This window comes from Arvicola amphibius, chromosome 2, assembly GCF_903992535.2.
Source record: "Arvicola amphibius chromosome 2, mArvAmp1.2, whole genome shotgun sequence".
Taxonomy (NCBI): domain Eukaryota; kingdom Metazoa; phylum Chordata; class Mammalia; order Rodentia; family Cricetidae; genus Arvicola; species Arvicola amphibius.
Window position 1 is genome coordinate 181,975,915 of NC_052048.2, and position 22,773 is coordinate 181,998,687.

The 22,773-nt window shown below is 50.6% G+C and overlaps 3 protein-coding genes across 7 annotated transcripts in view; 1 reads left to right on the plus strand and 2 right to left on the minus strand.

The window, feature by feature from the left end:
- The first annotated feature begins 236 nt into the window (after window positions 1–236).
- Window positions 237–13,030, plus strand: Tmem140 (transmembrane protein 140). Its single transcript, XM_038320611.1, has 2 exons — window positions 237–423; window positions 11,515–13,030. Exons 1-2 carry the CDS (start codon window positions 392–394, stop codon window positions 12,095–12,097), a joined length of 615 nt encoding a protein of 204 aa, XP_038176539.1. The 5' UTR covers window positions 237–391; the 3' UTR covers window positions 12,098–13,030.
- On the minus strand, window positions 10,823–17,948 carry Cyren (cell cycle regulator of NHEJ). 5 transcript variants are annotated; one of them, XM_038320612.1, is made up of 5 exons: window positions 17,587–17,948; window positions 16,989–17,165; window positions 15,668–15,916; window positions 14,671–14,746; window positions 10,823–13,871 (listed from the first exon to the last, which is right to left on the minus strand). In XM_038320612.1, the coding sequence occupies exons 3-5, from the start codon at window positions 15,805–15,807 to the stop codon at window positions 13,614–13,616; spliced, it is 474 nt and encodes a 157-aa protein (XP_038176540.1). In that variant the 5' UTR covers window positions 15,808–15,916; window positions 16,989–17,165; window positions 17,587–17,948; the 3' UTR covers window positions 10,823–13,613. The 5 variants fall into 5 exon arrangements, with proteins under 5 accessions (XP_038176540.1, XP_038176542.1, XP_038176541.1 ...); XM_038320614.1 differs by lacking the exon at window positions 16,989–17,165; XM_038320613.2 differs by lacking the exons at window positions 16,989–17,165; window positions 17,587–17,948 and adding an exon at window positions 16,668–16,895.
- A 1,888-nt stretch (window positions 17,949–19,836) lies between these two features.
- Wdr91 (WD repeat domain 91) overlaps window positions 19,837–22,773 on the minus strand; it is a 34,354-nt gene continuing 31,417 nt past the window's right edge. The window contains exon 15 of the mRNA XM_038320610.1: window positions 19,837–20,292. Coding sequence (XP_038176538.1) covers window positions 20,128–20,292 — 165 coding nt within the window. The 3' untranslated portion in view covers window positions 19,837–20,127. The remainder of the gene's footprint in view (window positions 20,293–22,773) is intronic.

A 22,773-nucleotide genomic window follows, 5' to 3' on the forward strand; every position in this document is an offset into this window, starting at 1 on the left:
TCTACTTTCCTGTGGGAAGTCACAGTGCGGTCTGATCAGGACCCTCACCTGGCTCACTGAGCAGGTGGTTTGCGTGCTCCGTGGTGGGTCATGTGTTCCGGTGAGCAACGAGAAGTTGTTTATTATGCTCTTCATTTCTGAAAAGTCATAAGACACTGGCAAGTTAAAAACCGAAAGTGAAATCAGCTGATAATGACGTCAGTCAGCACAAATGTACCAAAGTTCAGGGAGTTGTTTACTTGGACACCGCTGGGAACGCAGCAGACAGGAGACACTAGCTCTGAGTCTGCTTGCAGCTTCTCTCCTCTGCCCCAGTGCCCGGAGCCTGACATTAGAAAGCAGCCCAGGAAAGAATCCACTCCCTGAAGCCGATTTCCTGTGTCACCTTTTGATGAGTGTTCGTGGGCTCTGGCCTTGGTTTTCGTAAGTAGTTCCCAGGGCTCCTCAGTGGAGACAGAGGTGTTTGCTGCTTGCATCCCTTTACATTCTAACAAGGCACAGGGGGAAAGGCTTGCTTAGTGTCTGTGGCCTCCTCTCTCCCTGGTGTGTGGCCTTCCGTTTTACCTCTGTCCTACCCCCATGCTCTTGAGCAAGCATCATTGTGTATCTCTGCCTCAAAGACGCTGAGGGGTAACACTGGTAAATGGTTAGAAACACACAGGCTAACTGCGTGCAGCCGGGGCTTTACATAGCCTGTACCAGTAAATATCTGTGGCCTCGGGACACACTGTTCTCCAGAAATAGGCAGACAAACAAAACCGGGTCACTACAGCAGCAGCAGCAGCAAAACTGATACTAAGACTTCAGAAAATACCAAGGAAAGGGCTGTGATCTTGCCTAAAAGAGAAGTGTATAGGATCTAAGAGACTTTGAGACCCTGTGTTGATACGGACTGCTTTTCAACCCCCAAAGCAAACTCTTGGGGTGGGGGTGGGGGGGCTGGGGTGTCCCTTGGAACAGATCTTGAGGGTTTGGGGGGGTTGTTTTTAATTTGGGCTGATCAATACTTTCTATTACACTTCTTTAGTCTGTAAAATCAAAGGAGTTGTTCAATAAGGAGAGGAGAGAAAACAGGAAAAATCTTTTCTTCAAGACAACTGAGAGCACTTCCAGTGTCTTTGTCCTCTACCAGGGCTCCCTAACCTCAGGTCTGAGACTTGGTAGCTGGAAAATGGTTTCACACATACCCTTTCCTAAGCTTCTTAGTTTGGCTCCCACATTATCGAATTACTATGGCCACTTGTTTTAGAGGTTTTACATTTCCACAAACAGCACATCATTTGGGGACTATTTTACTGTAGCCTTCACCCAGAAATACCATAGCTAGCTAGCATTGGGACTTTAATTCCTTAGTCCCTCTCTCCTGTGCATATTTCTATAGATGACTCGCCACTCCAAGGGCTTTTGTACCGGCCTCCCTAGAAGCTGCATGCTGCTCATCATCCCCATAGGCCTTGACTGACTTCTAAGGCAGGGAAGTCAAGCTGCCTTAGCCCACTCTTGTGAGAACCCATCCTGTGTATAAATCAGGAGTTACATTCCTGATACTGTCTTGGGATAAGGTTATAAAAAGTGGGTTATTAGGTCAAAATACATGCAGACTTTAAATCCATAGTCACTGTGTTAGAAAGTCAGTCTTGCCTTTCGGGATGTCACTGAGGGTGTCACCCATAGTTTTTAGCAAGACAGAGGTTGTTACTGGGCATTCCTCAGAAGCATTGGGAAAGAGATTTGTTTCATGTTAGCTACATTCTTTTGTGAATTATTTGTATTCGCTCATTGATTTGTATGCTGTGCAGTGGTTTTTTTTTTTTAATGTTTGCATGAACATTTCCCTACCTTAGGTCTAGTAATTACCTCATTTATTGTAGATATTTTCCATATGCTCATTGTCTTTTAATTTTGTATTGCTTTTATTACTGGTGCCCAGAAATCTTCATTTTTTAAATAGCTAATCTGTGCTTTCCTTGTAGTTTTGATTTGTTTTTCAGTTCAGAATGTGCTTCCTCATTCACAAGTCAAAGGTTATTTCTTCTAGATTCCATTTTATGTTGGTTCATTCCTGAATCCATGTGGAGTTTATTTTGGCAGATGGTATGAGATGATGTCCTAAAATAGTTTGGAGGTTTTTCATTTTCTTTTTGGGGCTTGCTAACAATCAGCCACTTTAGCATTAGCTAGTTAATGGAAGGTTCTCTCGGGCCTCAGACCTAATGTCTCTAATGCAGCTCTTTCCGCCCCTCTAGTATAGAACCATTGCCTGTTCCTGCTGGTTTCTCCTCCTCACTTTGCCCTGCTGATTTCTTTCCCAAAGCTTTTCAAAATTACCTCCTTAAAAATCTATGTGGTGTGTGTCTCACAAGTAGAGCGCTGGCTTAGTTGGGGTGGGGGTGACATTTTGTTTGTCCAGTGTGCCTTTGATTCTTCAGGGCCCCTGGCTCTAATGTATCATTAGTGAGGTCAAGAGATGAAATCCTAGCCTGGGGAAGGGGTGGCCCATCTCAGAATTGCAGGGAAGAGCGGCAGGGTTCGAGAGGCAGAGTCAGGTCCTGGAAAGCCTAGTCCTCAGCCCATGGGTCAGCAGTCACCCAATCTGGCCGGAGGCCTGCCAAGGCGAAGTGATGGATAAGGATGCTCTAGACCTCCAAAGCCTCTGTAGACTTTGTTCCATGCTGGATTATATCCTGGACTAAGAGCAACAGAACAGCGGGGCAAATGACAAGTAGTATGAAAGGAGCCATGTAGTCAGCTCCTTCCATGCCTCAGCCCAGACCACGCTTCTGGCTTTTGTCATGTGTAGTCCTACATGAAACCAAACATCTCAGCATTCCGCAGAGGCCACCTACGCCACTAAACACACTCAAGCAACAGCAACTGTCCTAGCCCGATTCTGAAAAATTGGGACACGGACTCATATATCTGCCAAAGGAAACACGACCCACTTCCCACTCTCCTTCCTTCCTATTTCTGTGAGGGCCACACCTCAGCCACAAACACTAATCTTAAACATGTTTGTTCAGGCCAGCGGCCTCCCTGACCTTGTCAGAGTCTATTGTTCTGACTTCACTCACTGTGTACCCCACCCTCTGCCTCTCCCTCACTCTTACCTCAGTTTCCTTTTCTCCCCCCAAACCCCTGATCGAAGTGCACACACACACACACACACACGCACACGCACACGCACATGCACACGCACCTAAGCATGTGCCAGGTACTGGTCCATTCATGAGAACACCAACTCATTTTCACCTCCCAAAGCCCCGTGTAGAAACAGAAAGTAGTTTGAGGAGAAAGACTTGAACCCGGGCCGTTTTTAACCAAACCAGAGGACAGTGGAGCAAGTCGAGAAAATGAAAGAGGTAGAGGCTTATGAGAAGTCACATGTTACTGCTGACATCCAGTCAAACACTGCTGTCATCAGAGGAAGTCACATGGGCCGCTGCTGACATCCAGCCAAACACTCTGTCATCAGAGATTGTTTTCTAGAATGTGTCTGGTTGCCAGGAGCAGCCTTGGGTGCTGAGGACAGAGCAGAAAGAAAAGCAGACAGAGGATATGTAAATAGATAGGGTAGATAGGTAGAGATTGGATGGATGGATGGATGGATGGATGGATGGTAGACGATAGACAGACAGACAGACAGGCAGGCAGACAGGCAGACAGACAGATGCTTTTAATCCCAGCACTCAGGAGGTAGAGGCAGGCGGATCTCTGTGAGTTAGAGACCAGCCTGGCTGATAAGGGCTAGTTCCAGGATAGTCTCCAAAGCTACAGAGAAACCCTGTCTTAAAAAAACAAGAAACAAACAAACAAACAACAACAACAAAAACAGAGCGCGTTCCAGGACAGCCAGGGCTACAAAGAAACCCTGTCGCCCACATCCAACCAAACAACCAGAGAAACCACTGTGTCAGCCCCTCCCCTCCAGAGCTCGCTCTGCTCAATTGTCTGCCTGTGTGTAAGGAGATGGCAAAGTGTTTGCGTCGCAGGCCTGAGGCCGAGTCAGATACTCAGCATCCACATAAGAAGCTGTGGACTGTGTTTGTAATCCCAGCACTTGGCAAGAGACAGGTGGCTCCCTGGAGTTCACTGCCCAGCCAACCTAGCCTAACGGGTGATCTCTGGGCCAATGAAAGACTTTGTCTGAGAAAAGAAAAAAAAAGGTAGATGGCATTCCTAAGGGAAGAATAACACACCCAAGGCTGTTCTCAGTCCTCCACACATGAAGACACCACACACACACACACACACACACACACACACACACGAACACACAAAACAAAGCAAACAAACAGAAAGACGAAGCCCTTGTTCCCCTAGAGTTCCATTCTGCTGGAGGGCGGGGTAAGCAAAGTGTTTTATGACAGGTGTGACGCACGCTGATGAGCAACGGTGAGCCCGCCAGGCTGGGCTCACGGGAGAAGAGGCTGATACGGTTTCCACAGCGCTAACCAAGGAAGGTGTCCCTCACACAGGCAGACAATTGAGCAGAGCTCTGGAGGGGAGGGGCTGACAGTGGTTTCTCTGGTTGTTTGGTTGGATGTGGGCGACAGGGTTTCTTTGTAGCCCTGGCTGTCCTGGAACTCGCTCTGTAGACCAGGCTGACCTCAGACTCACAGAGATCCTCCTGCCTCTGCCTCCCAAGCGATGGGATTAAAGGCGTGTGCTACCACCGCTCAGCTACTGAAGTGTTTTGAATGTTGCGAAGGAAAAGAGAGCTCCTGGGTGGCAGCCGTCCTTCCCCCTTCCTTGGGGCACATGGATACCTGCCAGGCAGAGGATGGGTGTTAGCCACCTAGGCGGCACCCTCCTGGAGAGGGAACCCCAGCTGTGGGGACTTTCTGTGCGTAAATGTCATTCCTCTCTGCATCCTGTAAAGATTTATGAAACGAAAGGCATGAAATTTCACTAGTGGTGGGTGATCTGATGTAAAGAGAAAAAGAGCATAGGGCTGTCCTGTGAGACTAGCCTAGAGAGAGAAGGCGAAGTTCACGGGGACGGTGTTAGAGACACGGGCATTGGGGGGGGGGCAGGCTGGTGAGCGGGGGGTGGGGGGCTAGGAAGCCCGACTTTCTGAAGTCTAGGCCTGAATCCCACGAGACACTGAGGAACAACAAAAATGAAAGGCTTCTGAGTAAGAACAGAGAAGAGGGAGCTCCAAGGCTCTTGAATATCGGGATGCGAACATGCTGGCTAATTAGTGATGAGGAGCAGTGGCAGACTTGGGTGTGTGATCAGGAAAGCCCTGTGGGGTTTTAGATAACGCAGTTTTGCGTGGAAAGAACCAAGCAGCAGGAATAGCTAGGGATGGAGGGCAGTGCCACTAGCCTTCCCTGTGACAGGAAGTAACAGACACGTACAGCAGTCTGTAATCTTAGAGTCTTCAAATCAGAGCCAGGGGTGCCTCCGGCATCTGTTGGGGGGGGGGGACACCTGATCACACTGCCAACACCAGGTTTGTGTTTGTATTAATTAAATAAAATTAACCTTGGGTCAGGAGGCTAAGCTAGCAACTAGTTGACAGAAAGTAATCATTGAGCATCAAAGGGCATCTGGGAGAGATAGACACCGGAAGTAGCAGGGAGGGATTCGGACTGGTGCAGCTTTTCCTGGTTTGGCAGAGCAGATGTACAGGTCCTTTGGAGATGCCAGCAAGGGAAGAGGGTCAGCTGGTTGCTATTCAGTCTCTGGGATCCCAAGTTTTCACCCCAGTCTTTGAATCTCAAGTCTTATTTATAAATAGAATGCTAAAGATACCTTTAGCGGCAGTGACAGAGTCCCAGCTTAGGGAGGCAGAATTCCCACCAGGCTGCAGCCTGTGCGGCCAGCCGCTGCTAGAGACGCAGGCCCTTAATGGCAGAGTCACAATGGCTGGCTGAAGTAGCCGTAGATTTTGTCATGGCCACTGTGCCGAAGTTAAAACAGCAGCCACCTTGAGTAGAAAGCAAGTGCCAAAAACAACAGTCTCCCTGCTGATTCAGTCCTTCCGGTGTTCCTCAGAGGTGGAAGGTGGCTCATCTTAGAGCCAGGGCCACACATATGAAGCTATGCAGTGGGGAAGCTCTCTGCTTCTTTTATTTCTCATTGTTACTGGGCATGCAGGTTCCCGGGGCTGGAGAGTTCCTGTCACCAACCCTCAGGCCACCAGAAGATTGTTAAAATGTTCTTCGGGGGTCTGAGAGCTCTGTTTCATACTTTAAAAATGATCCTGACATCATAATTCAGGGCGAAGGGATTCAGTGGTCATGCCCCTCTCAGCCACCAGCCCATTCTCCACTAGAGTAAATTCTAAAGATATCTACACAGACAGACAGACAGACAGACCACGGCCTCATGTTAATCTTCCTATTTCCACAACTGGGAGCTCCCTTCCCGTCCAGCAGAGATCACCACCTCCTTGAAGTTGTTCTCACACTGTGCCCTCAAACCCACATGAACGGGAACCTCAGTTCAGGGCTAAGTGCTGGGGTCTGGGGTAGCAGGAAGGTTCTGTTTTACTGTGGCCCAGGGGCAAAAGGCCTGGCAGCCTTTGCCTGCATAACGCACACACAGGAAAACCAAAACTAGAACAGTTTCTTTCGGGCAGTGTTGGGATCAAACCCAAGGCCTTGTTTACAAAGAGCGAGAGAACGCCACAGAAGAAACGCAGATGGTCAGTAAACACTGGAAAAGGCTGAACTTCACTGTCTCTGAAGGGAGTGCTGAGTAACAGTGACTCATCGATATCCAAGATTAGATGGTTCAAGAATATGCAGCATTTGAGAGGATGGGGTAAGATATGCATTCGCCAGCAAGCAGCTCATGCCTGGAGCCCCAGTTACTCGGGACACTTTTAGCCAGGAGTTCAAGCCCGGCCTGGGCAATGTTGTGACCTCATCTCGAAAATACAGTGGAATTAGCAAGTTAATTCCACTTCCTTGAGAAGGCTCGGTGAGAGGAGATCATTGCCAAGGCTGGCAACCTGGCTTCCATTCTCCAAACCCACATGGCAGAGGGAGAGAACTGACTCCTGCCAGCTGCCCTCTAACCTCCATCCATGTGCTGTGGCACACACACGTATACACACATGTAAACGAAGACTGTGTTCATTTCCTGGCTGCCCAGACCTGAATAATCATACCAAAACTATACTGATTACAACAGTTTGGCCAATGACTCAGGCATATTTCTAGCTAGCTCCAACGTCTTAAATTAACCCATTTCTATTCATCTATGTATCACCCTGAGGCTGTGGCCTACCAGTAAGGTTCTGGCATCTGTCTCCTCTGGCAGCTACATGACGTCTGCCTGACTCCACCTTCTTTCTCCCAGCATTCAGTTCAGTTTCCCACCTAGCTCTATTCTGCCCTGCCATAGGCCAAAGCAGCTTCTTTATTAACCAATGGTAATAAAACATATTCACAGCACATACGCATACACACAAACACACATACACACAAATAAACAGTGTAAATTTTTTAAGTGAAACTGCTAGAAATCTATTCACAGCATCCCTCATGTGGTTATGAGACAAACTGTGAGAATAATTTATAAAGACTATAACCTATAAGAGCTCCAGGAAGCCCTTAAGGATAACAGAAGCAATCACAGGATATAAACATGTATGCTGTAATAATACATGAAATGCACACGCAGATCCATGTGACCCTAACACAGAGCATGAGAGGAGATACGCTTGCTGGTCACTTTCACCAGAAGCTGTCGACGATTTTTTAATCTTTCTCCACACTTCAACATGCTTTGATAGTTTTCAGCAACCAATATGAATTATTTATTATAAACAGGAAGACATTTATCTAAAAATGGCAGCCTCTGGGGCAGCAGTTCTCACACTGTGGGTCACGGCCCCTTTCAGGGCAAATGACCCTCTACGGGGTCGCCTAAGACCATCAGAATGCACAGATATTTACATTACCACTCATAACAGTAGTAAAATTACAGTTATAAAGTAGCAACGAAAATAATCTTCTGGCTGGGGGTCACCACAACATGAGGAACAGTGTTAATAGGGTGGCATCATTAGGAAGGCTGAGAACCGCTAGTCTAGAGCCTCTTCAAGGAAGGGAGCACAGGCTTATTACAGGGGATTGGGGTCGTTTCGTGGGGAGAACGTGATTGCCATGGCTGTGAGAGAAACAGCGCAGGGCAGGCTGGGACAGCGGGAAGAGTGTCATTGGGTTTCCAACAAATATACAGGTGCTATGGCAAGAGAGCTGAAGAGCAGAGCTGGCTACCAGCCTCTGCACTTCCAGGAGGAAGCTGAGTGAACGTCCCCACACGGCTGCTAGAATGAAAGTCATAGACAGGGCCCTCAGGATGCTCTGCCATCTTGCTGAAGTGTGACCGTAACACATGATGTAAACCTAAGGATACCAGAGCGCATTTTCATTCATTCATTCATTCATTCATTCATTCAGAAAAAAAAATCCTACCAGCCTTCTCAGGGTAAGAGAGATGAAGGCTGCTCCTCAGGAACACTGTATTCTAGTACACAGCCCAGTGTCTGACCTGCCTGAAGGAGTTGGCAGCTGAGGGTGGGCTAGAGGCAATGGGCACAGCCTAAGCAGAGAAGCTCAACCACAAAGAAGCAGGTGCCAAAGACAAAAGAACTTGAGCCCAGTCAAATTCAAGTTCTAAGTCACACTAGATGGTAGAGAGAGCCTCAGGTGCCAGGCACAGGGGCCAGGACTGACCTCTGCCTGTGAGGGCAGGGCAGAGGAAAGTCAGGACAGACGTGCTCCACGTGCCTGTGTTCCTTCCCTCCAGTGTCCTCCTGCTCCGCTCTCTATGACATTCCCACAGCATTCCAGAAGCCGGGGCAGGAGGATTATAGGGTTTGAGGCCAACTTGGGCCACATAGAGAGACTCGTTTCAGAACAGGGCAGAACGAAACAGTAACATACCAAAACCTCCAAAGGATCAGTTGAGAGAAAATGAGCCACAAACAAAGGCTCCTGGTACCTGGCAGGAGCTGTGCTGAGACAACCGTAGTCTCCTCTAAGAAGCCAAGTTCACTGTCTGGCAGGGCTTCAAGGGTAATATTTTAACCTAAATACGCTTGATTCAAACAGGAGCCTCCCAGTCCCCAATCGGATTGTTTCTGGGTACTACAGGCTGGGCAAGCCTTATTTCCTACATCATCACTAGATAAACATGGGTCCCACACCCAGAAATCCATTCCATGTCCTGAAACCCCCTCTAAAAGCACATGTATAGACTTTGCAAAAAATCTGCTAAATGGGCAAAGCCATTTAAAATAAGTTGGGGATTTCTCCATACCATGGCTACATGGATTATTTCATCCTTCCAACCCAGTGACATAAGGACTAAGGCTGCCTCTTACGGTCTTGAGAAACCTCCTAACGCAAGCATCACTTCTTCAAGAATTCCTAGGAAATTCAAACAGGGCATCCCTGGCCCCAGCCTGCAAGGCCTCTGACAAAAGCCTGAGGAACAGCAGCCTTTCCCAGATGGCCCCTGCTGGGCTTCTCTGGAGGGGAAGGCACCATGAGAGCCAGGAACTGGACACACTCAGGCAGCCAGATGCTGGGGAAAGGCAGTGTGGATGTGGCCCTCAGTGTTCTAACATGCGCGTGTCTACTGCGGGGGCGGGGGGCTGCTAACACGCACCATGAATCTTTATTGTGTTATATATTTGGGGCCATTGAAAAGAATTCTCCTCCCTCCAGCCCACCTGCCCGCCTGCCCCCCACCACACACATATATACCTTTAAGGCTGGCAAGTGTTCTTTCTCTCCTAATTCCTTTTTGCCTTAGTAAAACAAACGTAGTATACAGACATCCTACTGCACATGTGTAAAACAAATGTGGTATACAGAGCTCCTACTGTACTGTGTGTGCAAAAAAAACGTGGTCCACGGAGATCCCACTGCACTGTGTGTGCAAAAAAAACGTGGTCCACAGAGATCCCACTGCACTGTGTGAGAGCAGCTGTTCCCCAATGTGTCCATCCCCTGGGAAGTTGATCCACAGGGTCTGTGGGTCCTTCCCCAGAGCCACTAATGCTGGGCTGCACCCAGCAGGCCCACAGGACTTGGTATCTGGGCCTTGGTGATTGTGTCTCACAGGGTTCCCAGCCCTTCATTCCTAGCCATTCCTGGTGTAAATATTTTCCTTATTCCTTACTGGAAAATGAACATAGAGAAAGGCACAGCGTGCAGACTCTTTTAGAAGCAATTTAAAAATCTCTTTGGAATAAGAGAGTAATGAAAAAATTTTTCTAAGTAATGAGAGTGTAGGAAAATAGGCACTTTTTGTTTTTAAAGGTGTTTGTTTAAAGGCGTGGAAAAACAGGGTTTCTCCATGTAGACTTTGTTGTCCTGAAACTGACGCTGTAGACCAGGCTGGCCTGGAACTCTGCCTTTCGAGTGCTGGGATTAAAGAAATACACCACCACCACCACCTGGCAAAATGGCATTTTTATACACACCTAAAGAGATGGCATTAGCAAGTTTTCTGTAGGTCTGTATAGCAATATTTATTAAGATCAGCAAGATAGTGAAACAAACAGCTCTGAGTTAAATTTGGGTTTTTGGGGGGAGGGGGTGTTGTTTTGCATTTGTTTGTTTGTTTTTTTTTCTTTTTGGAGACAGTCTCCCTACATACCCATAGCTGTCCTGAAACTCATTCTGTAGACCAGGCTGCCTTCAAACTCAAAGATCCGCCTGCCTCTGCATCTGAGTAGTGGGATTAAAGGTGTGCACCTCCACACCCAACCTATGAATGGAATATTATGTAACCATTAATCACGTTTTGAAGGCTATTTCACCAACTATGAAAAATGGCCACAATAGGCAATGAAAACCATGTGTAACAGTATGCTTTTTAAAAGCACAGTCACATGGGGAATACAGTCGTGGAAAAAGAACAGTGGTTTTTCTGGGGTAGTAGGATAAATGATTATTTTAATTTTTGCTTTAAGACATATTTCCAGAATTTTCTAAAAATAGATTACTGTTGTATGGGGAAGTGGACAGACAGACGTTTTAAAATCAATGGCGTGCAATGATATGATTTCTTCATTGGGGAGGTCCTGTTTTACCCAAATCAGTTCCCAAAATTGGGCAGGAGACACAGGCTACGGATCCTCCACCCAGCCTCACATCCAGCCAGAGCACAGGCACTGATTTGACTGGCATGTAGCCCAGCTGGATGCCTTCTTTCCAGTTTCCCAGGTAGTTGTCAGCAGCAGAGTGAGAAGCGAGACTCAAATCAAGCCTGCACCCCAACTCACCTCCACGAGGCTGAGACACCCCCTCACAGAGCTTCTGATGGTTTATATTATCTATGCTGCAATAAAGCCTTTGACATCAGGGCTCTGGCTCAGGATATGTCAGGTTTCCACAGCGACCTGGGAAAGACCTCCCATCAGAGGTCCCACTGTGAGTGGGACCTGACCATGACCTGGGACTTCCTGTCACAGAAAGAACGGGTGCTTCTAAACACCAAGGCCTGAGGGAAGGGCTGGATACTCACTGGTGTGACCTTTTCCAGGTCCCCCCTGCAACGGGCAGAAGAAATGGCTATCTCCAGGCTGTGGCGGAGCAACTGCCTGCCCTTCGTGGGCATCATGATCCTCGCGGCTGTGATCCTCTCTCTGATGCTCTACGCTCTCCTCTGGAAGGCTGGCAACCTCGCCGACCTGCCTAACCTGAGAATCGGCTTCTACAACTTCTGTCTGTGGAAGGAGGACACTGGCTCCCTACACTGTTACAACTTTCCTGAGCTGGAAGCCCTGGGGGTTCCTCAGGTTGGCCTAGCCCTGGCCAGGCTTGGTGTGTACGGAGCCCTGGTCCTCATGATCTTTGTCCCTCTGCCTCTCCTCCTTGCCCAGTGCAACGGCGATGAAGGAGAGTGGCAGCTGGCAGTGGGCTTCCTGGTGGCATCCTCCGTCCTGCTGGCCAGTGGACTGAGCCTCTTTCTCACCTACGTGTGGAAGTGGGTCAGGCTCGCCTTGCTAGGGCCTGGCTTTCTAGCCCTGTGCTCAGCCCAGGTCTTGCTCATCTGCCTGCTTATGGCCACAGTTATGCTCCCTCCACGGGAAAAGAGGGACAAGAGCAAGTGGGAGAGCTGTTAGTTAGTCCAGCCTAAAGGTTTATGGGATTACAAGGGTTCAATTCCAACTGCGCACCGAGGAGGTGCCAGAGACCCTGTGGCTGGGTGGGTCCGCTCAACCACCTTGTTTCGTAGCTAATGCTGATCTCAAGCTCAGGCAGATGGAACCACCCACTGAACGGTAGGGCTGCCGTGTCAAGGAGCCCGGAGGCAGCATGGATGGCTGGGGTACTTGCAGCTTCTTAGTGTCCTTCCTTTCTCTGGAGGACTCGGAAACCCTGTAGCTCATTAGCACAAGGAGCCTTGCTTTCACCAGCCAATCAGAACAGCTCTCACTCTGGGGCTCATCAGCCAATCGGAACAGCTCTCACTCTGGGCTCATCAGCCAATCGGAACAGCTCTCACTCTGGGCTCAGGGAGGCGGGAGCCTGATTGTCAGAGGCCAGATTTCCAAGCGGACTGGCAAAAGTGTCCAACAAGAACTCGGTGAAGGTTTACGGCAACAAATGGGATGGTCGGAAGAAACCGCTTTAACGTCAAGGCCTGTTAGCCAGCTTCTGTTCCTCTAGCCTGATGCCCCACACCAGAACTCTGGCCCCAGAGGTCCAGGAACAACCTCAAAGGGACTCAGCTAAGAAACACAGGGCACAAGAGAATCCTTGCTAACTTCGTGGGGTCCCCTGAACAGGCCCCTGGACCTGACGCCGGACAGGAGTCAGCTGTCAAACCATTGTTGTGAACCAGGAATGCAGATGCAAGATGTGCCAAAGCCCTGACTGAATAATTGCGCGCCAACATACACCGCATCCCCTCACCTGCAGAAGGCAGAAGTAGGGTCCTTATTACGCACTGGGGGCATCATTATATAGTTTTCAATGTCTGTATAGCACAAAACCTATGAGTTCTTGCTGTGCTCATCAAAAGCCACCGTGAATACAAAGAAAGATGGACTCTGGTGTGATCTTTTGTTCTCAGTGTCTCCTGTCCCCACCCCCCACGGTGGAGGCCCTGGGTGGAAGAGAGGGGACAGGTGGTAGAGAGGGCCAGTTTGGCTCACCAGTCTGGGAGAACCCCTGCTGTTAGTCTGGCGGGGAACTGTGGGCAGCCGCCAGGATTTTAGGCTGGAGGGGGAAGTCGGTTGCTGGACTGTGTCATGATGGAGACTGTGTGCAGGCCTCCTCCTTAGGGTGAGCTCTGGCTGCCTATCTGGAATGCTGGTGTTCTCAGCACCGATAACTTTGCTTCCAGCAAGTGAGCCCACGACCTCATTTTTGCTGGTATTTGAATAAAACCCAGGGCTGGGATGCCAGACCCTCTGAGTTAGAGGGCAGTTCAGGACAAGACTCTAATGGGATGCATTTGTGCATCCTGCAATATGTCTTCCCCATTCAGAAAAGCCCCCTCCCCCCTCATGAAAGCCGCCTGGGACTGGAAGCTGGGAGCAAGGCCTGGTTTTCAAGGGTGGCAGGGGTAGGCAGTATCCTGAGTTCTCAACAGACCCCACTGCTCTCAGCAGAGAGTCCAGTGAACAGTTCACATCAACTGAAAAATATTTCCCTGACATACTTTAACACATCTTCCTCCTCCTTTTCCTCCTTCGGGCTGCTGCCACAGGGCGAGTCGGTGGCTTCTGGCCCCTGGGAAGGGCTGAGGTCTAAAGCAGGCGAGCTGCTCCCGCTGCCCTCTTCCTCGCTGCTGCTCCCGGGGGAACTGGTGTGAGGAGACGCTGCCGGGTAGGGAGGGGAGAGCTGCAGTTTATCAGCGGCCACCAGAGACGGCATTTCCTGTGTGCGGGCCTGCGGAGCAGAAGACAGGACAGGCTCACCACCGCGGGTTGTTTCCCTGACGCACTAGTGTGTGCAGCAGTGACGCGGACACACTCAGAGCCAACTGCAAAGCCAGCGCAGCAAATGGCCAGGTCAGGCAGTGCTCCCATGGCATGGGCACCCGCCCTCACCTCACTCCACTGCTCCCCGCACCTCAAGCTCAGGACCCACGAGGGAAAAATGCAGGCCTGGGTATGAGGAATAGCTGAGTGGAAGGGAAAACAACTGAAAACCATGAATGGGAAGGCAAGGCAAGAGTACCAGGAGCTCCTCCTATAACACCTGTTGTGGGCCTAACTGAACTCCACCGCCAGATGGCGGCACAGCTTCAGTTGCTTGGGGACAGTAACATCCCAGATCACTGCAGCCCTAGGATACCATGAGCACAGTAGAGACAATACACTGCTCTAAAGCACGCAGGTGGGGGAAAGAGAACCCTGCAACTTCACGGCAGGGCCGCCTCCCCTTCCAGAAGCCGGGAAACTTCCACAGCCTTCCTGCTGAGAGGAGGGCTGGTAAGGAGCTCCTCTCCCACCCCCGTGTGCCCCTCACAAACGTGCCAGTAGTTACCCACACCCCACCCACAGAGCTAGTCTTATTCCACATGATACACACCACACAGAGGAAGTAGCTGAGAGGAACACAGCTGAGAAAAGCGAGCAAGAGAAAGAGGTGAGATCCTCTGATACCAGGAACAAGGGCCCAGGCTAGATTCAACCCAGGAATCATCTCCAGTCACAGGAGTCAGAGGACACGGAGCTGACGTTACCTCGATCAGGATCCCCAGGGCCACATCAACCATTTCAGCTTCATTCATGCAGTACACAGTCTTCGTGGCGGGGGACCTGAAATACACAAAACCACAGCTGAGGACAGAGGGGCTCACAAGGAGGAAGGAAACGGAAGCATCCTCCAGGGGAAGGGGGGGTATACTGCTTCTCTGAAGAATTTCCTCATCCTGGTGGCCCACGGACAGAGCGCAGGGCTACCAACCCTCCATGGACTCCCTCACAAGGACCTGGGAATGGGATGATGGCTGGCTTCCTCGAAACACCCAGTGGACAGCCAGCCAGCCATTGTGGTGCACACTAATCCCAGCACTTGGGAGGCAAAGGCACGTGGATCTCTGTGACCTCAAGGCCAGCCTGGTCTACAGAGCTAATTCCAGGCTAGCCAGGGCTACATAGGCCCTGTCTCAAAATCAAACAAACAGTGGACACAGCAAATACAGGCCGTCAGGCCAGGGCCCAATTTGTGCCTGAAAGCGAGAATATGTTTAGGCTTCAGCAACTACAAAGGGAACAGGTGGCCAGGGAAGAGCCAGCAAGCGTAGCACTGAAAGCCTAATGCCCTTTCTGAGACCCCGGCAGGGCTCCCCCCACCTCCCACTTGATAATGGCAACCTAAAGCTCTCCCCCCCCCATCACCGGCATCCACCTCACACCCACAACTTCTGATTTCTTGACGCTCTGTCCCCAGGAAATGCAGGCACCACTCAGGCAGCTAGGGTGCACATCCACCCCTCTCGCCTTCTTAGGATTTTTCTCACAAATGAAGAGACTAGCACTTTGGACAACAGGGCTCCTGGGGGAATGGTTTGTGTACAGAACTCACTGCCTGTGCCAACAGCTAGGTGGCGGGCCCTCACCACCACAGAGACTGGGGGGGGTGGTGGTTCTGTGAGGAGACAGCTGAGACCTCAGACTCTGCTAGAAGGATGCCACCCACCCCACTGTCCTGCCCACTCTCTGACCAGGTTGTCCCACCTTGTTGCTACCCCATCCTGCGCAGCCGCTCTTCTCTTCCTTTTGGATGTCTTCACTGACAGCTCCCTCCGCTCATCCTCAGGGGCTGTCATCCATGAGGGAAGGACTCTCTTTTTGTTCTCAGATTTTGGGGATCCCATGGCTATAGTTTTTCACACTCAGTGACTTGCTTCTCTGGGGCAGGACAAAAATCACATTCTCCTGTCACACGGGGCTTATTTGTCCCCGATGGGTGCCGATCTTCGATGCCTACAAGGGGAAGCAAATGGGTAGATCGAGTAAGTCAACGATCTATCAGTAGCCAGCAACAACTGCTGGTCAGCGCAGGGCATGCTGGAGGTGAGCGAAACCCAGAAGGCCAAGCCATCTGCAGCGTGTCAAACGGAGGGACAGCGGCAGGTAGGACTAATAAGTTCTGTGACCACTCCATTGCTCTGTGCCCCAGAGGTAGCTGGGGCAACAAGAAATGCTTTCCTGTCACCTCTGCATGCTAGGAAGAAGAAGGGAGGGAGGGAGGGAGGGAGGGAGGGAGGGAAGGAAGGAAGGAAGGAAATAAACACTCTGTTCTCCCTTTCCTCTGCACCCCAAACAATCACCCATAACGACATACTTCCCACCTTGGCAGTGACCTGGTTACTAGAACCCAGAGGCCTTCTTCTGATTCACAGATTTCATTAGCCAGTGCCTCCTTCCCCCGCTCCTACAACATATACCGCTTGATAATTTTGCCTCATTCAGAATTACTGTTTATAACTTCATCAAAACAAACAAAAAATAAAAAACAAAGCAAAACAAAAAAAACCTAGCAGGGCACCATCCTAGCCTGTCCAGCCACAGAACAGGAGTTGATAAGTGGGATACCATGCAGTGACCGTACACAGAAATGTATCAGACGCGACAGACAGTGCATTACGTCCACTGTCCACAGACCAGAAACAGACGTAATTAACAGTTAACGTGCACAAAGTCGCAGAAAGCATCAAACACAAAGTGCACCAACCATCGAGCGGACAGCTAGGTCCTGCCGACCGCAAGGGGATGAGGTCCGGTGGGCGCCTGGAAAATCTCACCCAGAAGGCACATGCGGGGCCTCGCTGCACTAGCCGGGAGCTGGCCACGCCGCTCCCTCCCACCCGCAGAGGGCGCAGAGCAGGGACCCGGGAACAGGACCGAGCAGGCGAGTGGCAGGGCAGTGTGCTCAGCACTCCTCTCGGCCGGTTCCGGGGAGGGATTCAGAACTGCGACGCCCTCAAGCACCGCACCGCCCGCCCCTTCCGGCCCCCCACCCCCACCCCGCGCTCCCGACCCGCACGCTCCCGACCTGGTCGCTGCCTGGCGCGGAGGGACCCGGGTGCCCCCTGCAGACCGCAAGCCACATCCACAGGCCCCGGGTGCTGTCCGCGGTGTGGCGGATGAGCCGCTGTCGACTAGATTTTGGTTTTGACAGTTCTGCCAGAGGATCCCCAAGAGGAAACCAAGTTCAACACGACCCAGGAGACTGACAGTTTAAAGAGAGAAATCAAACTTGCATTTACTAATGTTTAACATTCAGGTTGGCGGCCCAGGGTGCCCTCTGCAGAAGGGCGGGAGGCGCCACCAAGAGGCTCAGTTTCGGCGGGGGGGGGGGGGGGGGGGCGTTCAGGGGAGAAGCCCCTGGAGTCTACCGAAAACACCGGAGCAGGCTGTCACAGGAGAGGTTCTTCCCTGGCACGCTGAAGTAAATGGAAGCCCAGATCGGATTCTGTCTGCCCCAGTGGAGAAATCAAGACTAACTAGATTCGATTTACAGCAGGTCGGTGAATCACACATCAGTTTCTGACGGGTCCTAGGGCTGCAATCTCTGGACGGGCACACACACGGCTCCCCTGAGGAGCCTCTGTCTTCTCCAGGTCCTTACCAGCCTCTTTTTGAATGCTTACCCTAAATCTTAAGCCAACAGCCTGGGCCAGAAAATCCAAAGTCCCAACTCTTAGTGGCATAAACCAATGGCTTCCAATCTCCCAAAGAGCTAGGGGAGGCTTAGCCAGCAGCTCTTGAGCCGGGTTAAACTCCAGCCTTTCCGGGAGTATAATGAAAGTGTACCTGGCTGTGATGACAGTGGCATTCACTGACTGTCAGAGTCCTCAGCCTCACCGGATGTGAGGCAACCACGTCTAACGGGCTGGATGGGAGGGCGTGTTTCGTTTGGTTCTTATCCTAACTCCCCGAGCCTGCACACTTCTTAAAGCTCCTCCATGGCCACCTAGCAAACAAGGCTTAAGACCAAGAACCTGTGTTGTCTGCCTACAGAGCCTGCTGCAGGGAGGAGTAAGTAAGCTAGATTTGCTTGTGCTGGAGTCAACGCAGGTTTTTATTATTTTTAAAATGACAGCTAAAACTGTATGTGGTTACTGGATATAGTAACAAGTGTCAGTCAGCTTCATTTAGTCAGCCCACCGTGAATTTATTACTGTACTTCCAGACCTCAGGCCAAGCTCCTGGGCGTCTGAACACCAAGGGGACTGGGCCTGGGGCTGAGCAGAGATAGGTCCCTGAGCACAAGGAGGGAAATGGGAATTTCCACCTGCCAGGCTTTTCACAGAAGCCAGGGCAGGTTCTCATCCCCGGCAGAGCGGCTCAGTCCGGGGTAGCCTGCATTCATGGTTGTGCTTCCCGCAAACACCTTCTTTCAAGACAGTAGAGGAAGGGGTTTTACTACCACGGCACCCAAGATTCCAAAAAAGGGTCTTTGAAGGAAAGAGTATATTCCAACATTGCTCTGCAGATGAGTGCTCTTCCTGGGAGGGACAGGGCAGGAGGGACAGGTTCTGGGGTGTTCTTCTGTTTCTGAGCCTTAAAACTGCTTCCGCAAGGTGTGGGGAATGCTCTGGTCAGAAAGAACGTATCGTAAGACAGAAAAACTTTGGGAGGAAAAGTTAAGCCCATGGGCTCTTGACTCAAATGAAACCCAGGGTCACGAATCTGGGTGAGATAGTTGTGGAGAAAGGGCAGGGAAAGAGTTAATCTTTTCATGTCGGTATGAAAATGGGTCAAAGAGATAACTAGGAGCTAGCTCATTAAGTCAAGCCACTGGCCATGCAGCCTGGCCACCTGAGTTTGACCCCCCCCAAAACCCACATAAATAAAGATGGATGGAGAGAACTGAGTCCTACCAAGTTCTCTTCTGACCTCTGCTGTGGCATATGCCTCCCGCACGCGTGCACACACGCGCGTGTGCGCACATACAAATACACACCAATAATAAATAGAAGAGTACTACTCCGGTTTTTCCTATATATCACTTTCTGCTTTTCCCTTCAGCCCCAGAAGAGAGCCCAGGCTACAGTATGCTGCTGCTTTTCCCAATGTAGGCACCTAGGAGTTACCCCACCCCAGCCCCACAGCCCACAACTAGCCTAGAGCCCAAAGAAGCTATCAAGTGACTGTTCCAAACAGTCACTGTCCATGGAATTACATTCCCTAGGTAGATAACAAGGTCACCCCTGCTAAGAGTGGGAGGCCCAGGCCCGGGCTCACTGACTCTACAGTGGCTCCTTCCAGGCTGGCCTCAGCAGTAGGATGTAGAACTGACAATGGAGGGGGCTTTGGTTCCTCCCCACTCTGCAAGGTCCTCCCAAATGAGAGAACAGAGTACAAGTGTACAGAGATCGCTGGCCCAGGCTCAGCCGAGCCAGGCAGGAGGTACAGGCAGCTGGTGTTAGTCAAGCTCAGAGACCTCAGGCTAGAAGAATGAGAGGAGCCACTAAATGAGAGTGCTGGGACCAGACGACCCTGAGGAAAGGGGGATCTAGGGGCCCAGACCTCAGGCCCTGCTGTTGTCTGGAGAACCCTCTTAACCAAAGGTAACAGCTATCAGGTCCAGCAGAAGACACTGATCTTGGCTTGAGCCCAGAAGATGGTACTGTGGGCTACGTCTCAACTCTGGCAAAGTCACAGGGAACCTAATGGGGTTGTGCCAGCAACATGGCAGTGGTGGCGGGTAAGAACTGAGGTACAAGAACCAAGGCAGGAAGCCATGGCTATCACTAGGGCCAGGTGACTCAGACATTCTGGAAAGAGATACCAAGTAACTACAAGAATATTCTCTCTCTCTCTCTCTCTCTCTCTCTCTCTCTCTCTCTCTCTCTCTCTCTCTCTCTCTCTTTCCTAAAAAAAAGAAAGAAAAGCAATTATGTACAAAATACTGTCAATTCCTCTTGAACCATGAGCACGGCGTGCACCACTGTGTTCTGTAGCATGTCCTGCTCCGGCCACAGTTCAAGTCTCTAGGAAGCACACACAGCCCGCTCCATAGGCTCCTGCTCCATTAGCTGCAGCTGGATGACTGAGCTCCCAACGCAGCCTTTCCCTGAAGATCCACAGCCCTGACAGTGCCGAGCCAGAAGCACTGTCTGTTCTCTGTCTCGCCCCTCTTCCACTGGGGACAATTCTGTTTCCGACGGGTCGCTGTAGGCAGGACATCAGAGCTTATGGGCCAGGAGGGTGGTCAGCTTGATCTTGCCATCCATGGAGGCTGTGAGGCAGGTCCCACAGTCCATAGCGGTGCTCCAGTCCACAGTGACCACAGGGGCCCGGTGGCCACCCAGACTCAAGCAGCTCTCTAGAACTTTCTCATCACTGCCCAGCTGCAGAAGGATAGGAGTGAAGGGGAACGTTAGCAGACATATGCACGTATATATGCAAACAATATACACTTCCATTTGTTTTTAGTGTCCAGAAACTACCTTGAGCCTGGACACCCCAGTCTGAGAATGTGGCCCGGCCCACACCCCACTTTTCTGGAAAGCCTGTTTATACTTTCACTTTCCTGACTGTGGTCAGCCCACCTCACGTGGACATCAAGTCCCTGAGATGCTCTTCAGAGGAGGGCATTTCCTCTGCTGCCTCGACCTGGCTACGGGCAAGCGCGCCTGCACCTCTTCTGTCTGTTTCCACAGCGCTGGCCTGTTACAGCATCACCTGGCAGTCGCGGGCTGGCTCTGCATTGTGCACCTACTTACTCATCTGAGACGCCCTTCTCACGGTGGGCATGTACAGTCTGAGAGGACAAGACCTCTATGACCAGCTGCATCACCCCAAATAGGGCCTGGCACAGGAAGGCCTTGATGAATGTATGAACAAGGAGGCCCTCCAGCACCGCCTCGCCTTGTAGTAATGTGAACACGTGGTCCCAGATGCTCACGGGCTCTGGGGACCAGAAACAAGATGACGGCTAGCATCACCACTCTGAAAGACACTTGTGAGCGAGTGGCAGAGAGTGTCGGTCTTCATGAGGAGATCACTATAAATGTCATCAATTCAATTATTTATGGATCGTAAAATGGAAGTTGAGCCAGGAGGTGGTGGTGCACGCCTTTAATCCCAGCACTCGGGAGGCAGAGGCAGGCAGATCTCTGTGAGTTCAAAGCCAGCCTGGTCTACAAGAGCTGGTTCCAGGACAGGCCCCAAAGCTACAGAGAAACCTACCTTGGGGAGGTGGGGGAGAAGGAAGCTGAAGTTTAATAGACTTCCTGAGTAACTGAGCCGTTGATGGCAGTTTAAAAATGACACAGCAGAGTGTGTCCATCCATCATCTGATTGTAGAGCAAACTGACTGTACATGACACAAACAGATGGGGCAAAAGGCTGCACCACTTACAACAAAATGCACACACAACCATTCGTCCACATGGAAAGCAAAGAAGGGCTCACCCAGAAGTCAGCTAAAAAAAAAAAAAAAAAAAAAAAAAAAAAAAAAGCCTTAAAGGGGGAAACTAGGCTTGTAACCTGTAGTGTTTCAGAGTGTCTCGAAGGAGATCCACATGAGAGTTCATGTAGCTGACTCCTGAGGAGAGGGCATGAGCACAGCGATGCCCCCCCCCCGGCCTCTGCCAATTCTGGGGCCCAAGGCCGGCCCTCTTCCTTGTCTCCAGCCCCTTCTCTTTCCACTCCACAGATGGAAGCCTTCCTCTAGGTCTTCCTAAGAACTTGGAGGCTCAAAAATGTGAGCCTATTTCCACGTTCAGCAAAGGTCAGACAGAGAGATGGAACTCACCTCTCGTTCCTTCAAGGTTGTTGTGCTTCTACCTCAGACAAAGGTCCCGCCTAGGTGTGGACCAGAGAGCTCTGCTCTCTCAAGGTTGTTGTCAACAGGTGTGGCTCACAGCCAGCCCTTATGCTCCAGGAATAGAGAAGTAGATCTGTTCCCACCTCAAATAAAAGTCTAAGGATTCCACCATAAGGAGATGACTCTGGATTCCACCCAGGGAGTGGTTTGCCTACAGAATGTTTTGGTCTAGGGTGTGAGCAGGACTTGTTTTGTTCTAGCAACAGAATGTTTAACCACGGACGTAGCCTGTGATCTTCAGTTGATAGGTTCATTTCCTTCTATCCTGTGAATGTAGTTTTTTGTCTTACCTTTTGGGGTCAAGGGTTGTAAGCCCCAGTCTCTGGCCTCCATCTTTAGAGGCCCCATCCCTGTGCCCGCCAAGTCTTGACCACACCCTCAGTCTATTTAAACTGCTTCCCTGGAAAGTTTCCTCCTGGTCTCTGTTCCTTCCCCCAGTGGTCGCATTAGCGGCCTCCTGGTTCCCCCTCGGGGCCACCAGAGAGTGCAGGAATCCCATTAAACCTGGATATTTTTTTTAATTTGGCTTGTAGTGATTTGGCTTGATAGGGATTTTTGTACCGGCAGAGAGCTTGCATCAGGAAAAATTCCTAACGGGTATTTTAAGCAATTGGAAATTAAACATGGGTGAATTTTCAGTGCTCACTGGAATTCCCTCCTGATACTATCCTACTTGTTTCCCCGTTTTATTATTTTCATTCGCGTCTTCATATTCTTTACTAATATTTCCTAAATCCCCACACCTCTACCCTGGCAAGAGGTATTTCTGTCGAGGCTGATCCCCGACAACTTGGTCTCCACCCAGGTCCTCCTCTGGGAATTGCTGAGGACTTAGCTGTCCATCACCTACTTTCAGAGCTGTCTAACCTGTGTACGAGCCCCGGGAGAGCACGGACGGCATTTTCTACCTCTTTGGTCCACTTCACAGCAGAGGTGCTAGGCCTAGCCCACAACTGCTACTCAAAACCTAACCTGTTAACTGATGACCAACGGCACCAAG

What these genes read in the sequence shown, in the direction of transcription:
- Cyren (XM_038320614.1), bottom strand. Translation starts at nt 15,807, where the DNA reads ATGGGATCCCCAAAATCTGAGAACAAAAAGAGAGTCCTTCCCTCATGG. An exon ending in CAGGATGGGGTAGCAACAAG is followed by an intron (nt 14,747 to 15,667) that starts GTGGGACAACCT and finishes TGTGTATTTCAG; the next exon opens with GTCCCCCGCCACGAAGACTG. An exon ending in CCCTGGGGATCCTGATCGAG is followed by an intron (nt 13,872 to 14,670) that starts GTAACGTCAGCT and finishes TCTGCTCCGCAG; the next exon opens with GCCCGCACACAGGAAATGCC.
- Tmem140 (XM_038320611.1), top strand. Translation starts at nt 392, where the DNA reads ATGAGTGTTCGTGGGCTCTGGCCTTGGTTTTC. An exon ending in GGGCTCTGGCCTTGGTTTTC is followed by an intron (nt 424 to 11,514) that starts GTAAGTAGTTCC and finishes GACCTTTTCCAG; the next exon opens with GTCCCCCCTGCAACGGGCAG.